We start from the raw sequence: 20,725 nt of genomic DNA, 5'->3' as shown, positions 1-20,725 counted from the left end.
ATGTTGAATATTCACTGTGTCATCTGTTGAGCCTCATGACACCAAGCCAGAACTCTCCAGACACAAAAACCTAGAATGTCAGACTGTATCTGGACCCCATCCAGAGTCTCTCTCTGTCATTCTTCTTTACAAGCATAATATTTGGATGCTGGCTGAGAGAGCTGTGAGCCATAGCACCCCCAACACACACACACACACACACACACACACACACACACACACATATACAACCACCATCATCTTTCCATCCCCCCCCCCCTTACAGCCACCCACATATGCCACACGCTCCTGTCCACCCCCTACTTCCCTCCCCTCCAGCCCCCATCCTCCACTCCTGCCAGGCTGCCACCTGCTCTCTGCAGCATGCTGCACAGCTGCTCTGCTACAATAACAAATTAAGGTCCACCGTGGCAGGCAGGAGTCATTACCTAATGCTCCTGCTATGGAAGAGCATAGAAACCCATCAGCTACCGACTATGTGTGTCGGGAACACAGGTTTTCCCCCCTTTATGTGTAAAGCGAGGGGCCAAGGGGCCACTAATTGTTCTGACGTGGAGCAAAGGATCAGGGGGTGCTACAGTTTGGGGACCCAGAAGCAAAGAGTCACCGCTTGCTGTGTCAGTGTCAGGAGCGAGTCACACGTTGCTGACTGTGCGGTTTTCACAAACAATGAAAGAAACAGAAAAGATCTGATGATTTTTCCAACAACACTTGATCAAGTCCATGTTTTAAAGTTATTTATTCACCATAAGCTAGTATTGAGAGACTGAGAGTTTCACATACTCAAATTTTATTGGATAACCAATAAATGAATCTACAGTATGAGAAGGTTACAATTTTTTTCTTTTCAAATTAAAATATTGTTTTCCTGTAGGGATGTTATTTTGTGACTCGCAGTCTGTTTCTTATCAATGTCATTAAAATAATATGTAGCTACCAAAATGAATGGGCTAGGTGTCAGTTACTTTGTTGAGCGGTTTATCCCTGCTTCATTATCTTGCAATTCATTAAAAGGCTAAAGATAAACTACATCAAAAAAAGTGACTGAGGACACTGTCAGAGAATACATTTTTGATTTGTTAATCAAGCAATAATGTGAAGGCACAATCCACAGAAGAGGCATGAATATCATATCAAGAGAAATATTAAGAAAAGAAGATATAGAAGAAGAAGTGTTAGATACAATTTACTTGGGAGAAAATGAAATAAATTCAAGGTCAACCGGTGTCACTGGCAACAATTAGTACTAATAAGAAACTATTTCTAGGCCTACTGTCTTAATGGATGGGGGCAAACTGTCTAGCTCCAAATATCCACCACCCACATAGCTGACAGCAGGTGCACACAGTAAATGGAAGAACACCAGACACAATAAAGTGAAGAGGACAATGTTACTGTGACATATTGAATCACCTTTATTATGTTACAGTTCAGTCAAGAAACTTTTTATCAAGGTTTTAATTAATTTTGCAACAATAACTTTCTAACATCAATAACATTCACATTCTATTTTGGCACTGTGCTGGCATTACATAGTCACTGAGCACAAAAAGCTCCCTGCAGAGCTTGGGATACAAAACAGTCAAATGAACATAACATTTATTGAATGGAAAACATGGTGATTTAACATGAATCTAATGGCTGATGCAGGAGAAGGCTGTGGAGGTGGTGGGAGTTAAGTTACTGTGTACTACACTGTATGGAATATGTGACTTTTAATGACTTCTGTGAATGCATGAACTACCACAGGTCTTCATTGCAGACACATTCTTATTTCAAATAACTAATGATTTCTCTGTCATGGCACATTCTTTTATTATTTCAACATGTAACTCTAGCAATAAGTGTAATCTAAATCTAGTATGTATTCAGTGATTTACCCATACAATGAATCAATCCAGACTAAACCTTTGATTGTGACAACAACGTCCTATCTAACTCATCTTGTCAACCAGCTATGTGACAGGTTAACAAAGAGATGACTAGTCAGTTAGCAGGAGGCTGAAGTCAAAGAAGAAACAGGCTCAGACGGTGGTGGGATTTGCCGTGGTCATTATGGTCCCTCTGTGTGACAGCTGGCCACTGCCCCCCTTCATCGCCTTTCAGCGTCTTTGTCACAGCCCCTTTAATCACACCAGCAGGACTGTTACACAGCAAATCAGCTGACCTGACCTACTGGCTGACTGAATGACTGTCTGAATGTACTGAGTTATAGCTTTCTACAAGCTGTAACCCTCTCCCATTAACCTATTAACATTAACTCAGGAACAGTTCTCACCATGCAAATCAAATGATTTGCAAATTTTAATTTAAAATTCCTTTCAAGACAATAGAAGATGTCTTGTTTATATGGAAAATCCTTGAAATCGGGTAAAAACAGCTACTTCCTCATAAGGATTGAACCATTGAATCAAAATGAGCCATTTCATTGTTGAGGCTCAGTCAGATCTACATTCATAAAAACTAAATTCCAATTTTCCAATTAATTTCAATGTAATCAATGAATAAAGTTTGTTGTATCACTTTCCGATGTTACTGTGCTGTAAGAGAGGCTGTTGTTTGAGAATGTGAGATTTGTGAATGCTCAATATGAGCAAGATGACCAATACACCTTTTTATCTTTGTCTTTTCCATATACCATCTCTTTGCATTTCTCCCAGGCTATGCTGTGAAGAACATGCAGGTCTTTCCCCCATCCTGACCCCACACATGTATCCTCAGCCTCAAATGCAACTGCCTACCCCTTAAGTAATCACTGCCTTGGAGAGATCTGACAGTGCCAACAGCACTGTGAAAAGATGCCGTGAATATATGAGCCCACACATTAAGCACATTTACCCTGATCACTTACCCTCTCCACTGTACAGTGGTTGACCTGACACATTCTTAATCCCTATGAGGAAACGCTTTCTCCAATTATTTGCTCTTTCACTTCACTGTACTGAGTCAAGAGGGGGCAAGTCATTAGCTGGGACTGTTTACCCTACTTTCTCAGCAGTCGTGCCATCTGTGTGAGCTCTGTAGGTTGCATAAGGCCTGGCAGATATAACACCTCCACAAAACCTGTTCCCTTTTAGCCATTGTCTCAGTATGCTCCTTCCAATATTATCTCTTCTCTCCCGGTTGGCTTTTCATGACTTCACTCTGCTCACCAATTGTCTCTTCATGATTCTCCTCACTCCTCACTTATTATAAATCTCCCCATTCCTTTATAATCTACATCTCTCCTCGCCTTTCCTCTCCGTTCCTCTCCTCCCCTCCTGTCATCCCCAACAGCTGACAGGCCAGACCCTGCCTGGTGGTGACACTTCACCCACACCGACCCATGCCGACCCAAGCCAGATCACTAGTCCATGTGAGAGCCAGAGACAGAGCCAAGGCCAGGGTTTCTGCTGGGGGGGCTGAGGCCAGAAAGATGGCCCTAGTCATCATAATCATTCATTGCCTGCTGGTCCTTCTGTCCTCAGGCCTCCTCCCACTCCTCCTGCTTTTTTGTCTTCCTCATGTCAGGGCCACACGGCACGCGTATCAGCTGAGCCCAGGATGGTCGGAGTCAACGGGGTCAGGTGGCAGACGCCTGGTTAATTCTCCCGAGGCTCCAAAGTGCTTGCATCAGCTCATACAAATGGACACTGAAATGCACAGATAGAGAATTAAAAAAAAACATACATATTCACAGAGACCCACAAGCACAGCGTTCATTGCACAAAATAACAGTTATTACAATGAGATAAATTGTTGGGGGGGTTGATAAGGGTGATGGGGCATTGGGTCTGTCAGACAAACAGTTAGATCTACATTAAGAAGGAGGAGGGGAAGATTATAAACATACGACCAGATGGAGAGAGAGATAGCCCTATTATGTAGATCCTGTCTCCTCTACTCCGCTTGGATCCCTCATGCATATATACCTTTACATTATTCAGTAGGTTATAATGAGAGTAACTGAATGTGGGGTTAAAAAGAAAAAAGGTCGCTAGGCGGTTTAGATGGCAGAAGGTGGGCCACAGGTGTACAAGCCTGGGACTTATTCTTCTGTTTGACCTCTCATTATCACCCCAAGTTCTGATTCATTATTATCCTGTGTCCTCGGGTGTTCAGGGAGCAGTGTGGTGTGTCTGTCTACCACAGTCTGTTCACTGCACAGTCTGTCATTCATATTTTGAGAATAAATTAGTCCATATTTTAAAATCTATTATTGTCTGCTCATCTGTTTGTCTACTGTGGTCTATCCATCTGTGTTTCTTATTATTTATTTTTTGCCCCATTTCTGATCACTTTTTACCCTCTCTGCTCATTTTGACCACATATCCAGATACTTCTCTAATGGCTTGGCAGGCACTTACCAATATAACCGCTCAGATGGATTACTGTAAAACTCCACAATCATCACGTCTGTTACTTTAGACTTAAGTCTTATCAAAATCCTGCTGTCATATCTGCATATCTATCTTCATCTCACTCACACTAATCTATTTTTCTTTTTTTGCTCATGATCAGTTCATCTATCTGTCCTGGACAGCCTGTAGAAGAGAGGTCTGGTCTGTTGTTTCAGAGGAACAGGTGGGGCAGGCTAACAGTCAGCACAGGCTTGACTCATGCACACACACACACACACACACACATGCACACACACACACATGCAAGCTGCAGGGAGGAAGGCAGTCAGCCGCTCAGACACTGGCCCATATGGTAGACCTCTGGAGCTGTTGCCCTTAGCAGAGTAGGGGAGGGATGGATGGAGGGATGCAGAGATGGCTGGAGGATGGCAGGAGCAGGAGGAGGCAGAGGGAAACTGGGGGGAGTTTGAAATTAATCAGCAGGACACCCCAACTGTCCACTGTCTTTGGGGAGTTGAGACATGCATATATGTGGCTGATTGAACCAGGGGTCTGGGGATGGTAAGTGGGGGGTTGTAGTGCGTTTAATTGTGTGATTGTGTGAGTGTGTGTGTGACAAAAAGTGAGTACATTAATGTTTGTATACCCTAACAATTTTCTAAACATTTAATTTCACTTGATTTTATTGACCATATTAATATTTATATTAAATATACACATATTGCACAAACCTGTAATCATTAAATTCTCCCTTTATATCTCCATAAATAAAACATAGATACAAATCAATCAATCAATCACACAATGAAAATATATTCTATCTTGAAATAATGTTATTTTTCGGAACTTCTGCTTAATGTTTTTACATTCTATGGCAGATGTATTTTGTGCAATACCCCTGTTAGAATGTATTGCAAATGTTTAACACTTTGACAATGACAGATTATTTGTTGTTTTTGATCTATACCCCACAATACAATTGGGTCTGACATTAAAAAAACATGGCTATGAGATTATTAAAGAGCAGATTTTAGCTTTAGTGTAATTTGTGTTTACATCCATATTGGGTGAACAGTGAAAGGAGATTGGGTGAAAATGTGTATTAAGGGCTGAAAGCCCCATAGTGTTCATCTGATATAGATGTGAACACCCACAAACACACTTTAAGCCAAAAGTCAGGACTTAAACCTCAGTCATTGTTTCATCTCAAGTCAAAGCTGCTGGAGTAGAGCCACAACAATAGAAACTGTGTCACTGTCCACATACTTAAGGGCGGCACTATGCAAATGCTTCCATAGGACGAGCAACTTTTCCGTACTATGCACGACTACATCAACTGCAAACTACAAATGTGTTTTCTGTGAGAGGACATCTATTCTTTTGTGTGTGGGCGATCCTTACAAATCCTGTTGTCCCATTCACTGAAGCTTTGAAAAAATATGAAGGCTTGGTACTGTGAAAGATAGGCTGGCCACCTGCCACTCACCACACAAAGGCATAGACTGACAGATGTATAGACAAGAGGTCAGATGGTCAAACACTTTGTCATAATGCTAAACATCATTATGTAGACACACTGCTTAAGTCAAGCACTGTCATTGAAGCCCCTCATTCATTGCTGCTGAGCTCTTTATATGTGTTGTTCAACACATGTGCTAAGTACTACATCCGAGTGTCTGTCTGAACAAAGAGCTGTACAACAGTGCAAGCATAGGTGAAAGTTTATGGGAAGACATCAAAAAACTGTATATAGCCGAAATAATTTGTCGTGTCCATAACGATGAATACATTTAATGGCCACTAGGGGGCACAAGAACTCCACAACATGCTGACAGACACAAACCTGATGTATTATCACCTTAAGAATTTGTAATGGCTAACATGTTAGCAAACACTGACCTACTTTCATATCCAGACATGTAGCAATGGTAGCATTTATTTGGTGTCTCCATCTTTGTAAAGTTTTGTTTTTTTTTCTCTCCTGAGGAAATATCTGGCTCTTTAGCAGCTAGGCAGGTAACGTACAGTTTTTATTGAACAATGGAAGCTGCTAGAAACTGCTAGATGATGTTCAGCATCACATTTTAATCAAGATTAATTTTGAATATTTATTTATGCCTTTAAAATAAATTAAACTAACTACTTAAATCAACCATTAGTAAAAAATGGTTACATTACACACGTGCATAATATCCTATTACATACACATTGCTCTTGTTGATTAAGACTATAATCATATTGGCTTGAGTGGTTCCTAGTAAATGTTTTCTTTAAAATCTAGGCTTAGATAAAAATTTCTCTCTCATCATACCATCTGGACAACTGAGATCATTCACTGTGTGCAAGTGAAAACATTTGTTGATCAAAACAAGATTTCTTCAATCAAAAAACTTCTTTGCCATCTTTCCTTGAGTAAAAACAATGTTTTCAAAGTCAGTATTTCTTTATAACCTACATGAAGTGAGTACTAATACACAGCACTTTACTGGACATATGGTTGGATATGAACTTAATAACTGTGGTGCATTTAATCCTAGGACAGATTGCGCTGGTGTAGAGTTAGTGGATGGCACAGTGATTGTATCTTTAATCTTATGCTCAAGAGATTGATCCATATATGGTATGGCATATATTATTATCAATCTGTGAAGAATATGTCTGCCTTAACAAGGTCAGAAAGATTATATTCAGTCTGCTTGGTCTTATTTGAGAGCAAAAATAGTCAAATGATGCTGATATCTTGTCATAAATGTTGTGCTCTTTTATGCTTATATGTTTTTGACTAGTTTTTGTCTTTAACTGGCATCACAGAATAATTGGAAATGCTGCTCAATGTCTTTAAAACAAACAAGGGTAAAAAATATTGAATATTCCCTGTCAGATATCTGTCAAATTCAAAAAGGTGCCCTGGCCTGCCACCAGGGTCTGCCTGTCTTAATGTAATGGAGCCATTTAATCACTAGGGGGAGACAGAAGACTGGCAATGTACCTTTCAAAAAGCCTGCGTTGAGAAGAATATTCAGTTTGTTGCATGTGCATTATGTTCAATGGTTGCATGAAATTAAGTTATAGGAAATAAAGCTTCTACCCGTAATACATTACAACTATTTCTAATTTAATGGTGCAGATAAGGTTAGTGTATAATCTTTCTGCTGAGCCGCTTTTGGAAGTTTTATTAACAGATGAGCATTATCTGTATGGGTCGAGCATTTTTCGGTCAATGTTCCAAACTTGTTTTCATTAAAGGAGCAATCACCCCTCACCAGCCCACCCAGAAGAAACCAGGGTTTTCTAAAATTGGGTGCAGGAACTCCTTTGCTATTTCACCTGCTGTGAAGCAAATGCAACACAGGCTGCCACACACACACACACACACAGCTGAGTGGTGGCAGATTACTTGCAGATGCAATAGAGCATAGGGAATGTGGACTGCTTCATCAGCTTGTTTAAGTGACGCATGTTCTTAATGTCTACTCAATAAAAGTGCACCTCTGCTGAGTCACCAAGACAGTGCAATACTTAGTCATGTGGAGTTGGACTCAGGGTCAAGACCAAATGGCATGGTCATAGCTTAGTACTACTGTCTCAAACATATATTTGACAGCATTTTCCATATTATTTCCAGTGGTGCATTGGAATATGGATTATTCAAAGACAAAACTAAAGGTTACAGCTAGATAGCATTACTATTTATTGTCTTACCACTGCATAATTTAATAATGGATAAGTCCATCTTTCTTTCTAGGATAACTACAACCACCAGAGCTTGTCTAAAGTAAGAAATCACATGAGATCACAGATAGAAAAGATAGATGGAAGACAGAAGGTAGTGAAGGAAATGCATTTGGAAAAAGAAGTCATTCAAAATGTAGTCTAATGGAATGAAAATCAAATTGGAAATCATGTGGACACAAAAGGATAGTGGCATCCCACTGTTTAGCATAAAATCTCGAAATTGATGCCATTTGATAGTCTTTTTTTATTTTTTTATCCAAAGCACCATATAGTACCATAAGTGCGCATTCATGAAATGGGTGTAACTGTTGTGAATCAAATAATTGATCTAAACAGTGATACCCACTGAAAACTTTTAGAAGGAAGATACAGAAAAGTTTTTTTTTTTGCCTCTTTAAGTCTTTCTTTGCCCTTATGGAATTCTGAGTCTGGCACAATAGGTTTGGTTCTGGTTGTTGGCCAGTATTGATTCAGCTTTGTCAGTGCTCATATACTGTGCTGCCAACTCATTTCAAACCTAAAGGAGGGAAGTAAGGCAATGCCACCATTCAGAGAACACCATGCTTGTCACCAATTCCCTTTTAAGATTTTGTTGGTTATTGACTGGAAGGATTATTCTCCACAAGTACTTTAACTACAAGGCAGTTGCCACATCCCAGAATTTTCATGGCCTCATTTTCTCTTCTCAGTGCTCTTTCGGGGGGCAAATCAGGTTATTTCTTTGAGAATTAATGCGTCTAAATTATTCTTCTTTGTTTTATGCTGAGAAGTTCCAGAGCAACATGGTAAAAAATTGGCTTCTTTATCATTCTGTTGCTACCATCACTTCACATAGAATTATTTCTGTCAGCAGAGGTTAAACTGAACACGATTTGTGGATTTCATGCCTGATATGAGCTCTATCTACTGGGAAAGCAGAGCAGTAGCCTTAGAAGCACTATTGATTTTATTTTCTTCATGACAGAACGTCTGTATATATCAGTGAAGTGATTTTGTGTCTGTTGGGCACATAACAAATTAGATCTGTGATCTGAGCCCGGGTGGTTCAATGCACTCAAAATAAATAAATATATAAATGAATCAAAACTTAATTATGTGTGACTCAACCGCACACAGTTCATTAATGGAGAGACTCAACAAGAAGCTCTTTGAACTTTGAGTGTGTGTGTCAACACCGTTGCTAATCGTATCACCCTCAATTAACTTTACTTCTTACAACTGGATAAACCTCTTTGGAGGGGGGCAAAATCAAGGGGGGGAGAGAGAGAGTGAGAGAGGGGGGATTGTGTACAGTGTGTGTGTGTGAGTGTGTGTGTGTGTGCCTCCTACCCCAGCCCTCCACCCCCTATCTCTTTACAGGACTGCCAGCCCGTCTAGAGTTATTCCAGGAATGCGATGAACATGGCTGCCGCGATGAAGGCGCAGAAAACGGGACTGCTGGAACTTCGAGTGACCGTGGACCGCTGGATCCGGGTGTTGGCCACACTTACCGAGGACACGCTCACTGTAAACCCCGGAGAAGGTGTCGAAGATTCCGCGAAGCCCAATGCGAATCCCGCCGGTGCTATCAACGGAGACCCCCCGAATCTGAGCTCGTCCCCGGTCCCAGAAACCATCACCAACGTGAAGCGCACAGTGCGAGTTACCAAGCAAGATGTTGGAGGACTCGGAATTAGTATCAAAGGTAAGACAACCGCTTCAAACAAGTAGCAAAACAGCTACAAACGGCGAGTCACTGTCAGTTAACTCAAGTTGTGGGCAGGAGTTTGAGTGTAGTTTCTGTCAACGACGTCGAAAACGTGTCAGTTAACTAACCGTTAAAGCCAACAAATGTGCGTCAAAATCTACTGATGGTTTCTCCAGTTAGATTCTTACCGTTAACTTACACTTAAATATATTTCTGTTTATGACTGTTTGCACACAGAAAAAAAAATGACAGCTGTGATTATCTCAAGCTGTGCCTCACTTTCAACGGGGAACCATTTCAATGTCCCAGAGTCACCGGAGATCTCAATAAGCTAGCTACTGTGTTGTAGGTTTAGACTGGTCTCAGTCTTAGCAAACTGTAAACCACTAACTAACTTGGTTAAGTTAAGAAAAGAGGGAAAATACATATTATTTTATGCTACGGAGCACTTTCTTTGGGTAAGACAAATGCTACCCTAACGTACATTTCCTTAACGTGAAATGTATAACGCTAAAACGTTAATGTAGGCTACATTATAAAATCACGGGTTAAGTTAGCTACTCTTTCCTTCAAAAACACCTGTTTCAGCTAACCTTACTAGATGTCATATGATAGCTACCAATAATTAACATCACTTTACTATCAATCATGTTCTTTCTTTCTTTATAGGTTTAATAGAAACATTTCCATTTTATAAACCAAAACACAGTATATCAGCTGCAACGATTTGCAGTTGTTTTGTATTATAAAACTTATTTTATTTCTACAATCATGCTGGCAATATATCTGACATGCCTTATTCAAAGTGTTATTTAGATGCATATACTGTACCTGTAATTGAAATAGGATTGTCATGTCACTGAAAGGTATGGCTGAGGACTAATTAAGTGCTATATAGGTGAAAGCAGGGCAACAGAAACAGGACTAAATCCATTACTGTTTCTACAGAATATAAACTGCGTGTTTGATTAAAAGATCCATTTTGCTGATTAAGCTTGTCTTTGATGCGAAAATGTATAGACCCTGCGGCTGCTAAAATCATGGTTACAGCAGGATTGCTTCTCTAACTACTCAATGGGAAAAGGTTGTGACCTCTCCATATCTTACAAGCCAAGCTTACATACCTGTATCGTGCACTGTGCAGCGGCTGTTAAAAGCCTTTTCCTTGTCCTGTTTCCTTGACCTGCAGCAACAGGGTGCTATCTCAGTGGAGATCTCAATGTGAAGGAGACTGAGAGGGTTGAGCATTGGGAAGCTATGTAAATACACAAGATGGGGTTGATAGTGTTGCGATAAGGCTGACTAGGAAGGAATATTTTGATTTTGCTCAAGCATTGTTTTCCAACAAATTCAAGCCCATATCATTTCTATGGCATCTACGGTATATTCACTTTACACTGCAGGTGCTTTAGGATGTCTTTTATATCTTATCATGGTGAAGGTTACTCACCTTGGGTTGGTGACACATGCACTATCACAACAAACATCAAGGCAGTGCATTGAGTAGTGAATAATGGATCTGCATTCTGATATAGACGTTTGTACATCGCCTTTTGAACATGCATGCATGTAAGTTAAGTCCTTGACTTGCTAAAAGCTCTGCAGTCTGCATGTATTGACAAGTTATCACTTGGCCATTGGCCGATGGATGGGTTGATCTGATGGATAGATGTGGACTCGCACCATTGTCATGTTGCAGAGATGGCTCATCATTGTAGCTGTTCATTTTAGTTCAACCGCCTCTACCACCGCTACCAACAACAACAAAGCCAGCACCTAACGACATAAACACAATGTCCATCTCTGTGGAAATGGGTGGCTTTGAAAATCAGACAGCATGTTATTAAAACAAAATCATAGCTGGCACCCTGCTGGCTTGACATTGTTGTGATGCTGGTTGTTCAAAGGCAGCAATGAAGGGAGGGAGGAAGAACGGTGTAGCAGCGGGATAGACAGAGAAAGGAGGCAAAGGCACAAAGAGCAAACTAATGATGAAATGGAAGAAGGAAAAGAGGTCAAATGAGAGGCATTAAAGAAAGGAAGAAATGGTAAGTGTCAAAAAGAAACCGAGTGAAACAGAATAAGAACAGGGTGGAACTTGTGGGCTAGCTGACCCCACAATGTGAACAGCTGAGAAGCGCAGCCCACAGCAGGCAGTTGTCATTGGCTAAAGATGAAAGCTATGTAGCTGGGAGTGGTAATTTTAGGGAGCCCACCCCAGCTTGCAGAAAAGCATGGAGGGAGGCAGTCAACCTTTACTCTTGCATGTCTAAATTTAAGAGGGGCGGCTAGGAAGCGAGGCTCCAGGTCTCTAGACAGGCCTGCTGGTCAGAGCGAGGAAGAGCATGGTTCTCTAGACCTCGGTGGAGCGCATTTTTTTCTGAGCTACAGTACTTAGGTGTGTGTGGGTTTGCTACAATGGAGGTCACATTTATTCATTTGGAATTTCAGATGAAACAACTGGTGAAAAGTGTCACAATATTTGGGGATTTATTAACTTCCCTGACTTGTCTTGATGTCTTTTACTCTGGTTAAGTGAGACTGCACGCAAGTTAAAATTAATGCAAGGATTTTTAGGGCAAATGTTATGAAACCGTATTTTGGTGCCTCGAGCTTATCGGCAATATTTTTGTCAGTTAACAAGGCTCAGGTGCGGTGCTTCATAACAAATCTATTAATAAAAAGTATTTTTTTTCTTTTGTGGCTTTGCACATTTGTTATTTTAAGGTTAGTGTTAAATTTGCATTGTTTTCTTTTGTTTCTCCCAGTATTCATTAGCACTACATGCAGTTAAGCTGATGAAGTTTGATGAAGTTAAACGCTGATCTCGCTGAATTCTTTGAAAAGAGCATTTTCACAACAAACATATTGCAAGCACAAAATTGCCTAATGAGGTGCTTGTCAGTGTTGCATATACCAGTACCATTCATTTACCTGTCACTGGTAGCTCCAGTGGCTCCACCCCACCCCCGCCAACCCCCACCCTTCTGTCAACTGAGTGACAGGCTGCCTGCTGGAGGATGCAGAACTATGTTTGACATGAAAAGTTGGAGGAAGAAAGGTGGGATGGGAAAGGAATATGCAAGGATTAAGGGTTGTGTAGGAGTGGCAGACGTATTGACAGTTGTTTTCTACAGTATGTCGGGGATGTTTATTCGGCACTCATGTCAGTATGAGAAATTGGAAGTAAAGATGAATGCATGTGAAGAGAGCAAGAGGAATAGAAAGATATAAAGGGGGAAAAAAAGGTTACCGTGCGCTTGTCACTGTTGTTGGCCCTCACCTCCCTGAGTGGCCCCAAGGTCAAACTTAATAGTTTGTCAAAGCAGAGGGTGAAAAAAATCTTACACCAAGCATCCCTTACACCATACAGGCCATCTTGTCAAAAATAACAAAATGCCTTATTGATTCAAATATCTACAATATAAATCTATCTACATCATTATGGTGCCAAAGCCAAGTTATTTTGACTCTAATGCCACCCCCCACCCCCCCTCCCCATCACACAGTGACACCAATGTACCAATGTCACTGTCAACCAGAAGAAGAAACCAGGCTGTCTTTTGCCTACTTGTCCAACCATTTACTTTAAATAGGTGCTTAGCATAAATGACCACCTTTCATCAAGTAAAAAGAGATAGCACTGCAATTGGTAGAGTGGGAAATGCTGTGAGGAGCAATCTATTAGCATGATGGTTTGGTACATGAGATATGAACATGTCAGTTTTAATGAAGCTGAAAGGTCACTGACTGTATACCGCCCTGGCAATCATTGTTGAAGTATGCACGATCCTGTATCTATCCTGCATTAGTACTCTTGGATTTTTCAATTAAATTACTTTCATGGTTGGATCAGCAGCCTGGCAGTAGTGTGGTATGCACTGTAGGTTTAATTCTAGTCTTTGGCTTTTACTTTCAACATGCAATGTTTACTCTTCAATTTAGCACAAGTTAGAGTACAGTTGTTTACTTCTTTTTTTTTACTGTAAAGTCTATAAATACTTTGGTGCTACCCTTCCTACCAGAGCCAGTAATAAGCTATTACCGGATGTCTAGCGTTAAAGCATGTCTGGCATTAAATCCTTCATGTAGGTTATACAGAGAATCAGTCTGCAGTTAGTGTACTGCTGGTGATACTGTGGAGTCTTCCTGTAGTGAAAGGAGATTATAGAGAAATGTAATTCGCTGATGGTGGTGCAAATTGGGGGCAAAGGTAACCTGAAGGTTAGAGAAGCAACTTGTGACTGGAAGGTATTCAGATTTAATCCTCAAATCAGCTGGGAAATTTGGAATTGGGGGGGGGGAGTGAGCAGGATACATCCCTTCACAGGGCTCAAGACCATTTCAGCTGACACTCAGAACCACTGATTAATATTTTTCCATCTTAATTGTGATAGATATACGTCTGTGTACAGGGGAATATCAGAGGAATAGTACAGACATGTATCAGCATTGATTGTAAACTTAATCTTTGATAGTTTTTTTGTAATTGGCAGCTTTTCTTTTGCAATGTTATTCCACTGATCACTTTTAAAGCGTTAAATAGCCTTGCTCCGTTAGATCAGTGGATGGGGCTCTGTTGGTTATTCCTTGGTCTCGGCTGGTGACCAAAGATGACCAGGTGTCTGCTGTTAGAGCCCCCAGACCGTGGAACACTCTGCCTATTGCTACATCTTTAGCGTCTTTTAAATCTCTTAATTAAATTCATATCTTAAAACATTCTTTTTTTAAGGAACGTGTTCATGAATATTTAAAATGTTGCTGGGTTTTATCATCCCACTCTTGCCATTGTATATTTTTATTTAACATTATCCCCTGGCATTTTTTGATCCCTGTGTTTGTTCTTATTAGATTCTTTCTTCTTTTCATGTGAAACACTTGTAACCTTGTTAAGAAAAGTGCTATATAAATAAAGTTTATTCTTAGCTGTGTTGAGGTTTACTGTGGTTTTGGTTTCTTATACTGGTAGATGAATTGGCATTATATTGCAATCATTTCATATGTCTGGCAAAATCTACTCTAACCTAGGTAATGGGTGCTTTATGTACACAGTATGTGGCCAAATCAGCAAACCTAGTTTTCCACACTGCTGTTTATAATAGCCTTCAAGGACATTTCATTCTTATCACTGAGTCTCATCCATGTAAAATGCAATATATATTCCTGTTGGACAAAAACATTTAGACCTCTTTTGGTAGCAAAATACCAAACTATTACACAGAAAGTCCATAGTAGGAAAGTTGCAACCACCCAAGGTCATTGTAAATGCATAGTCTACCACCTCTACCTACGGAGCCAAAATACTTGGCTCTCCTTTCAAACTCAGTACAGCAGTCTCCCTTCGTTATGAAGAATTGATTGAGAGGTCATATTTTTAAATGTTTCTGGCAAGGTAACACAAGGCAACCTACAGAGCCCCCAAAGTCCCAAAATACATTATTTAATGTTGTGCTTCCAGGAGATGAAGAACTTGTATAAGACCCATATCAAGATAATAACTTGACAAGATAAAAATCATCTTTCAGGAGTTTGGCAGCTTCATATCAACCTAATTTGTACAACACATTTTTTTTATACAAGATAATTTAAAGAGCTTTACATAAAATAGAGAGACAGCAACAGTCAGAAAAGTAAAAAAAAAAGTTGAAACTCGCAAAAACTTTACATGGTTGCCAAATTCCAGTACATTTATAACACATACAGATTCAAAACAGTGATTTGAGTTCATGATTTTGATTGATATTCCAAATTATTAAAATGGTATTATTATTACATATATTGACCATAACATCACCCACATCGCTGAAGGTTCCTCTTTCGCACATCTCCAGTTTCTATCAACACATCGTGAATCAGAGACTCAGTAAGTACAGGACATCGCCTCACTTCTAATACTCAGCCATGCAGCAAACAACTATCTGATGCCATGGAGCGATCAAGTAGCTAGTAAATCCCTCTTTCTAAAACTTGAGCTGTGTGGTGATTGACATGCATATAGTGTGTCAGCTCAGACCGAGGGTTTTTTTTTATTAAAAGCATCGGTCTGTGGCCTCCACAGGAAAATACATGACTTAAATCCCAAGGAATCACCCAGAGGAAGCAACCTGTAGAAGACGTATTTAAAATTAATTATTACGTAATCCTCCTTTTAGATAATTTCTCACGAGCCCGAAGGCCAGAGTCCAACTGCCAGCTGACATTAATGACGATATATATCTCATGAAGAGTGGAAGCCCAGAGCAAAAGGCAGATCCATCAGCTTACTAACTGATCTTCATTTAACAAGAGAGAGAAAGGGAGGAGGAGGAAGAGATAGGAAACTGCAGAAGTTAGTACAGGAGGTCTGTCCTTATATGCTCTTTTAACTGCAGTTTGGGTGACTGAAGTTGCCTTAAATGCTCAAATATGAGGATTGCAGTGGTTGAGTCTGTAATAACTAGCTACTGGACAGTTATTTGAACAGACTGATATCTTACCATTGGAATTAGGGCTACAACTAATGATTATTTTCATTATTGATTACTTGGTTCAATTTATAACAAGTTAGAAAATAGTGAAAATGTCACCAAATACCGCTATTTCTCTGGGCTTAAATATTTTCAGTTTACAGTGATATAAAGCAGGCAATCATAAGAGGCTGTAACCAGATAATGTTTGGCACTTTTTGCTTGATTAATGAATCAAATCAAAATTGTTGTAAATTAATTTTCTGTTGATTGACTAATCTGTTAGTTTATTGATCAGTAAATGAACACTCTTCATTCTAAACACTCCTATAGGTAGTATAATATGCTTATATTGAACAAAGCTGTTTGTTTACTGTTTATTTCTGGCATTATCTCCTTCAATGTGACCTGAGAAGTCTACCTACTAGTGTGGAGTCACAGTGAATATAAAGGCATTTGCACTCAGCGTTGTATTTGACAGCCTTTGGGGAACTGACAGAATTTGTCCTTGTTACTATTATAGAGATCTTAGCATAGGCACTTGCACCTTATATAGACTGTGTAATTAGTAAGGAACTTAAATCCCAGCCACTTTGTAAAGCTGATCAGGCACCGAAAGTTGAGTGTTATAGTTGCACCGTGCAAGTGTGAACGTATGTAACTATGTGAAACGATGTGAAACAGCAGGTTCCTGAAAATAAAATGTTAAGTCGAAACATTTTTTTTATTATTTTCCATCTTTTCATGCAGGCGGAAAGGAGAACAAGATGCCAATCCTCATCTCCAAGATTTTTAAGGGCCTGGCAGCTGATCAGACTGAGGCACTTTATGTCGGTGACGCCATATTGTCTGTCAATGGTTATGACTTACGGGAGGCCACACATGACGAGGCAGTGCAAGCCTTGAAGAAGACAGGGAAGGAAGTCATCCTTGAAGGTAAGATATTTTTCTTTCAGAAAAAAAAAAACAAATCCAAAAAATCGACTCTGTTGACACCTTCTTCTTTGTCCGGTGAAGTCTTTGTTTTGTTGTCTCCTTTCTATTTTGTCTCTGCTTTGCTTTAAATATGTTCTGCTGATTGCCAGGAAACTACGGATTAACTCAAAGACACAATAGACACAATGTGCTGCAATTACTGTATCTCTGTTGCACTATGAAGAAGCACTTCATACATATTTCTTTAACATTATAACCCTGGCAGTAAGAGAGAGCAAAGATTTTATCTCTCATAAAAAAAGTTACAGTTCTTCTACCTACCCTGTCTACCCTCCACAGCTCCAAATAGATACATGGATGGAAACGATGGGAACTTTTGATACCTTGATATGTTTTTGGTACATTTCTCCAGCACTTTGGTTGTTTTTTTCCTTGCGGGCCATACATGATGAGCTGAGCGAGATGATATGTTAAATCATACTTTGATCAAAGTTCCTTGGAAAAATCCAAATGAGTTTTCACTGAAACAGCATGAGGAAACCAAAGGCTCAAAATTCAAGAATATTGTTGTGGCTCACACCTCTGATACATCTCAGCTAATGAGCAGTCTTCCCCAAGCATCAAACACTTTTGACACCGATAGAAAGTACTCATACCTCATGTCAGAACTGAGAACTGTGGAGAAGTTATAGGACGGGACCTGCTGTGCACGGGAAGGTTTGCAGGTGTTTTTCTGTCCTCTTTTCTCTTACTCATTCACTTGCGCTGCCTGAGCTTATTAACTGTATGTCTCTGTCACCTTCTCTCTCTCTCATTCATACAGTTTAGTCATTTCCCCTCACGTGTTTGTGAATCTGAGATGAGATCTTGAGTTGTTAGGACAGCAAATCTTTCCTCTTGCCAACTGATTACATCACAAGAATTCAGATGTATTCTGTCCCACCTTAATGACATCATGTCACTGGGTTGAATTGTAAATCCAGTCTCTATAAAAGTGTTTAAAGACAAAGATCGAGTGAGGTTTTACACTTTAGTATTCAAAAAGAAAAGATTTTTCATCAAGAGCCTTTCTTATCATGCTTCTGTTATTCTTTCTATTGATCTTTATGTTCTGTGTGTCAAAGACTGTGTTTTGAGAGACAGCTTACCCACAGTGTCTAAACAGATGCTAACAGTCATGTTCAGTGATGTGAGTCATACAGACACTTCAGACCATAGGCACTCCCAATGTATACTTGTAGTTGAAAACCTAATATGTCCAATAAATCTCTGAAAGAGGGAGAAGTAAATGCTACCAGTTACTATATGTATTTTATTGTATTCAAAGCTAATAATTTGTCTTTAAACTGCTTCAGTACACTGTATGATATTAGAAACATGATATAAATGTTTGTTTTTTTTAGCAACACTAAAACTAGAGTTACCAGTTTTCTATGTGACAGCATTTCTGTTTCTGTCTGGGTTAACTGGCACAGCAGGCTAGCGTCAGTAACTTCAGTCAGCGGAGCAGATACAGCTAGTGCTACAGCCAGGGGAAATCATTGCAAATCCCCCTGCCTTACTTGTCCACAGTCAGGCAGAAAAGTGTTGATATCAGGCGGCTCAACCAGCGCTGCTCTGTGATCCGTCATGTCAGAAATCATTTCATGCCCCCCTCCACCCCCCTCCCCTCACCCCCCTCCCGAGGACCGATAGAGGAGTGAAGAGACGAAAGAGGCTTGGAGGCTCACTGAGGGGAGAGCATTGAGTGCGCGCGTGTGCATACATGTGTGTATGTGTGTGTGTGTATTTTTTGATGTCCTGCAGTTGCATTGCTTGTGTTTGTGTGTACATGTCTGTCTGAACCGGAGATTGCAGGACTGCGGGACTTATATCTGTTGTGAGGAGCTTTAGAGTATTTTTAGGGAATACAGGAAATAAAGAATGAAAGTTTCTGGGCAACACTCGAGGGTGATGAGCTTTTCTAGCTACGTTTTCAAGATTCTGATTTAATTTCAAGACTATTTGTGCATCATTAGCCGTCCATAAAAATACGTGTGAATACATATGACATGAAGTTCAAGTACAATGTTTATTTTGGTTTTGGCATTTTATCAAGAAATTCAGAAACACAGTCAGAAGCAAACTCATTCTTGGCACTACTACGGTGTGAAAGGTCAGGGTAACAGTCTTTCTACATGCGCACAGCAACAAATAGCCGCCACTGCTGTGCTCAAGGCAGTTTTCATTGCTCTATGAAAATTATAACACAGGCGGCCTTGACTGAGGTCAAGGAGAAACTGGTTCGATCACATTAAAATATCTGGATTATGTGAACAGTAATATTTGAATCTGTCAGTACTTTCACAGTGTCTAAGCAAGTTACGTTACGTTCTTGCCTGTGGCAAGATTTTTCCTTCTTTACTCTTTTGGAAATCAAGCGAAGAAATATTTTTAAGAGCCGACATTAATGCAAAGTTTGATTGTTGTAGCAGCACATGCAAGGTGAGTGTTTTCAAGGATACAACATAGTCCATTCAGTGCGTGTGTGCTGGTGAAAAGACTGTCTTCAAAATAGTCATTGATGAGATTAAACCATGAGGAAAACAAGAAAATAGCTCATTAGATTATTTTGATAAGGATAAGGGTTTCCAGATGTGTATCTGTCACACTTTATTATAGTCACCACTTTATAGATCATATCATTTTAATGTTCCGCACAGTTGCTTAGCAGCCAGCAGCAGAAGAGAGGGGCAACGCTGGGCAGCTCCCAGGTGTGAGTTTGAATGTGTGTAAAGCCTCCCTACTCCTGCAACGTTTCCCCAAACCTCTCACAATAAATAAGAATTTGCGTGTAGTCAATCTGCCAGTTTGAAAGAAAAAAAACCTAGAGGCTCTACTATATGTTCCCAATAGGATGCCCTCTGTTCCTCTCCCTCTGTGTCCCTGTCGCACCTTATATCAAAATGTGAAGGAATAATCAATGTGTGTGTGTGTGTGTGTGTTTATGTGTGTGTGTGTGTGTGTGTGTGAGTGAGAGAGAGGAACAGTAAACACCTGAGAGGGTCAGATAAATATAACGGACTAGATGAAACCATAAAACCACAGCTGCCTTCATTTCCTCCCAGCGACATTTACAGCCTGACTGTCTGTGTGTTTGTGTGTGTGTGCGCGTGTGTGTTTGTGTATGAGTGTATGAGCACATGGGCTGCGTGTGTGTATGCTTTAATAGAGAGAGGTCCTCCTGCTGCATCCTCAAATGTGTGTGTGTGTGTGTGTGTTTATGTAAGGAGAGAAAAGAAGAGGATGAAGAAGGGAGGTGCACAGGTCAGCTCGACATGTTCCCAGGTCTACCCACACCATATTATTACACCTGAATGAGCTGTTGTAAAAGAGTCATGGGGTTTCTGTCACAATGAACTGGGAGATTTATATATCAATTTTGCAAACTGTCAAGTGTGAGAACACCCTGAAACAATTAGACATGGCTTTATGGAGCAAAAATGAACACTTGGAAGTGAAAAAGAAATAAGGATAGATGTAAAAGTGACTGGATCCATAAGAAGCAGCTCAACAGGGACTGGATAAGCCATGTACTGTAG

The 20,725-nt window shown here is 40.1% G+C and overlaps 1 protein-coding gene and 1 long non-coding RNA gene across 2 annotated transcripts in view; one reads left to right on the top strand and one right to left on the bottom strand.

Annotated features, from left to right (window-relative positions):
- Positions 1-1,394: 1,394 nt before the first annotated feature.
- Positions 1,395-9,493, bottom strand: LOC121893827. Its single transcript, XR_006095432.1, has 2 exons — positions 9,405-9,493; positions 1,395-3,632 (listed from the first exon to the last, which is right to left on the bottom strand). It is a non-coding gene; the product is annotated as an uncharacterized LOC121893827 (long non-coding RNA).
- snta1 (syntrophin, alpha 1) overlaps positions 9,365-20,725 on the top strand; it is a 36,486-nt gene continuing 25,125 nt past the window's right edge. Inside the window, exons 1-2 of the mRNA XM_042405920.1 lie at positions 9,365-9,759; positions 16,959-17,144. Of these exons, the coding sequence (XP_042261854.1) occupies positions 9,471-9,759; positions 16,959-17,144 (475 nt within the window). The 5' untranslated portion in view covers positions 9,365-9,470. The remainder of the gene's footprint in view (positions 9,760-16,958; positions 17,145-20,725) is intronic.

The sequence above is a fragment of the Thunnus maccoyii genome, chromosome 3, assembly GCF_910596095.1.
Source record: "Thunnus maccoyii chromosome 3, fThuMac1.1, whole genome shotgun sequence".
Lineage (NCBI taxonomy): Eukaryota > Metazoa > Chordata > Actinopteri > Scombriformes > Scombridae > Thunnus > Thunnus maccoyii.
The sequence above is the reverse complement of the archived record's forward strand: the minus strand, read 5'-3'. Positions and strand labels throughout refer to the sequence as shown.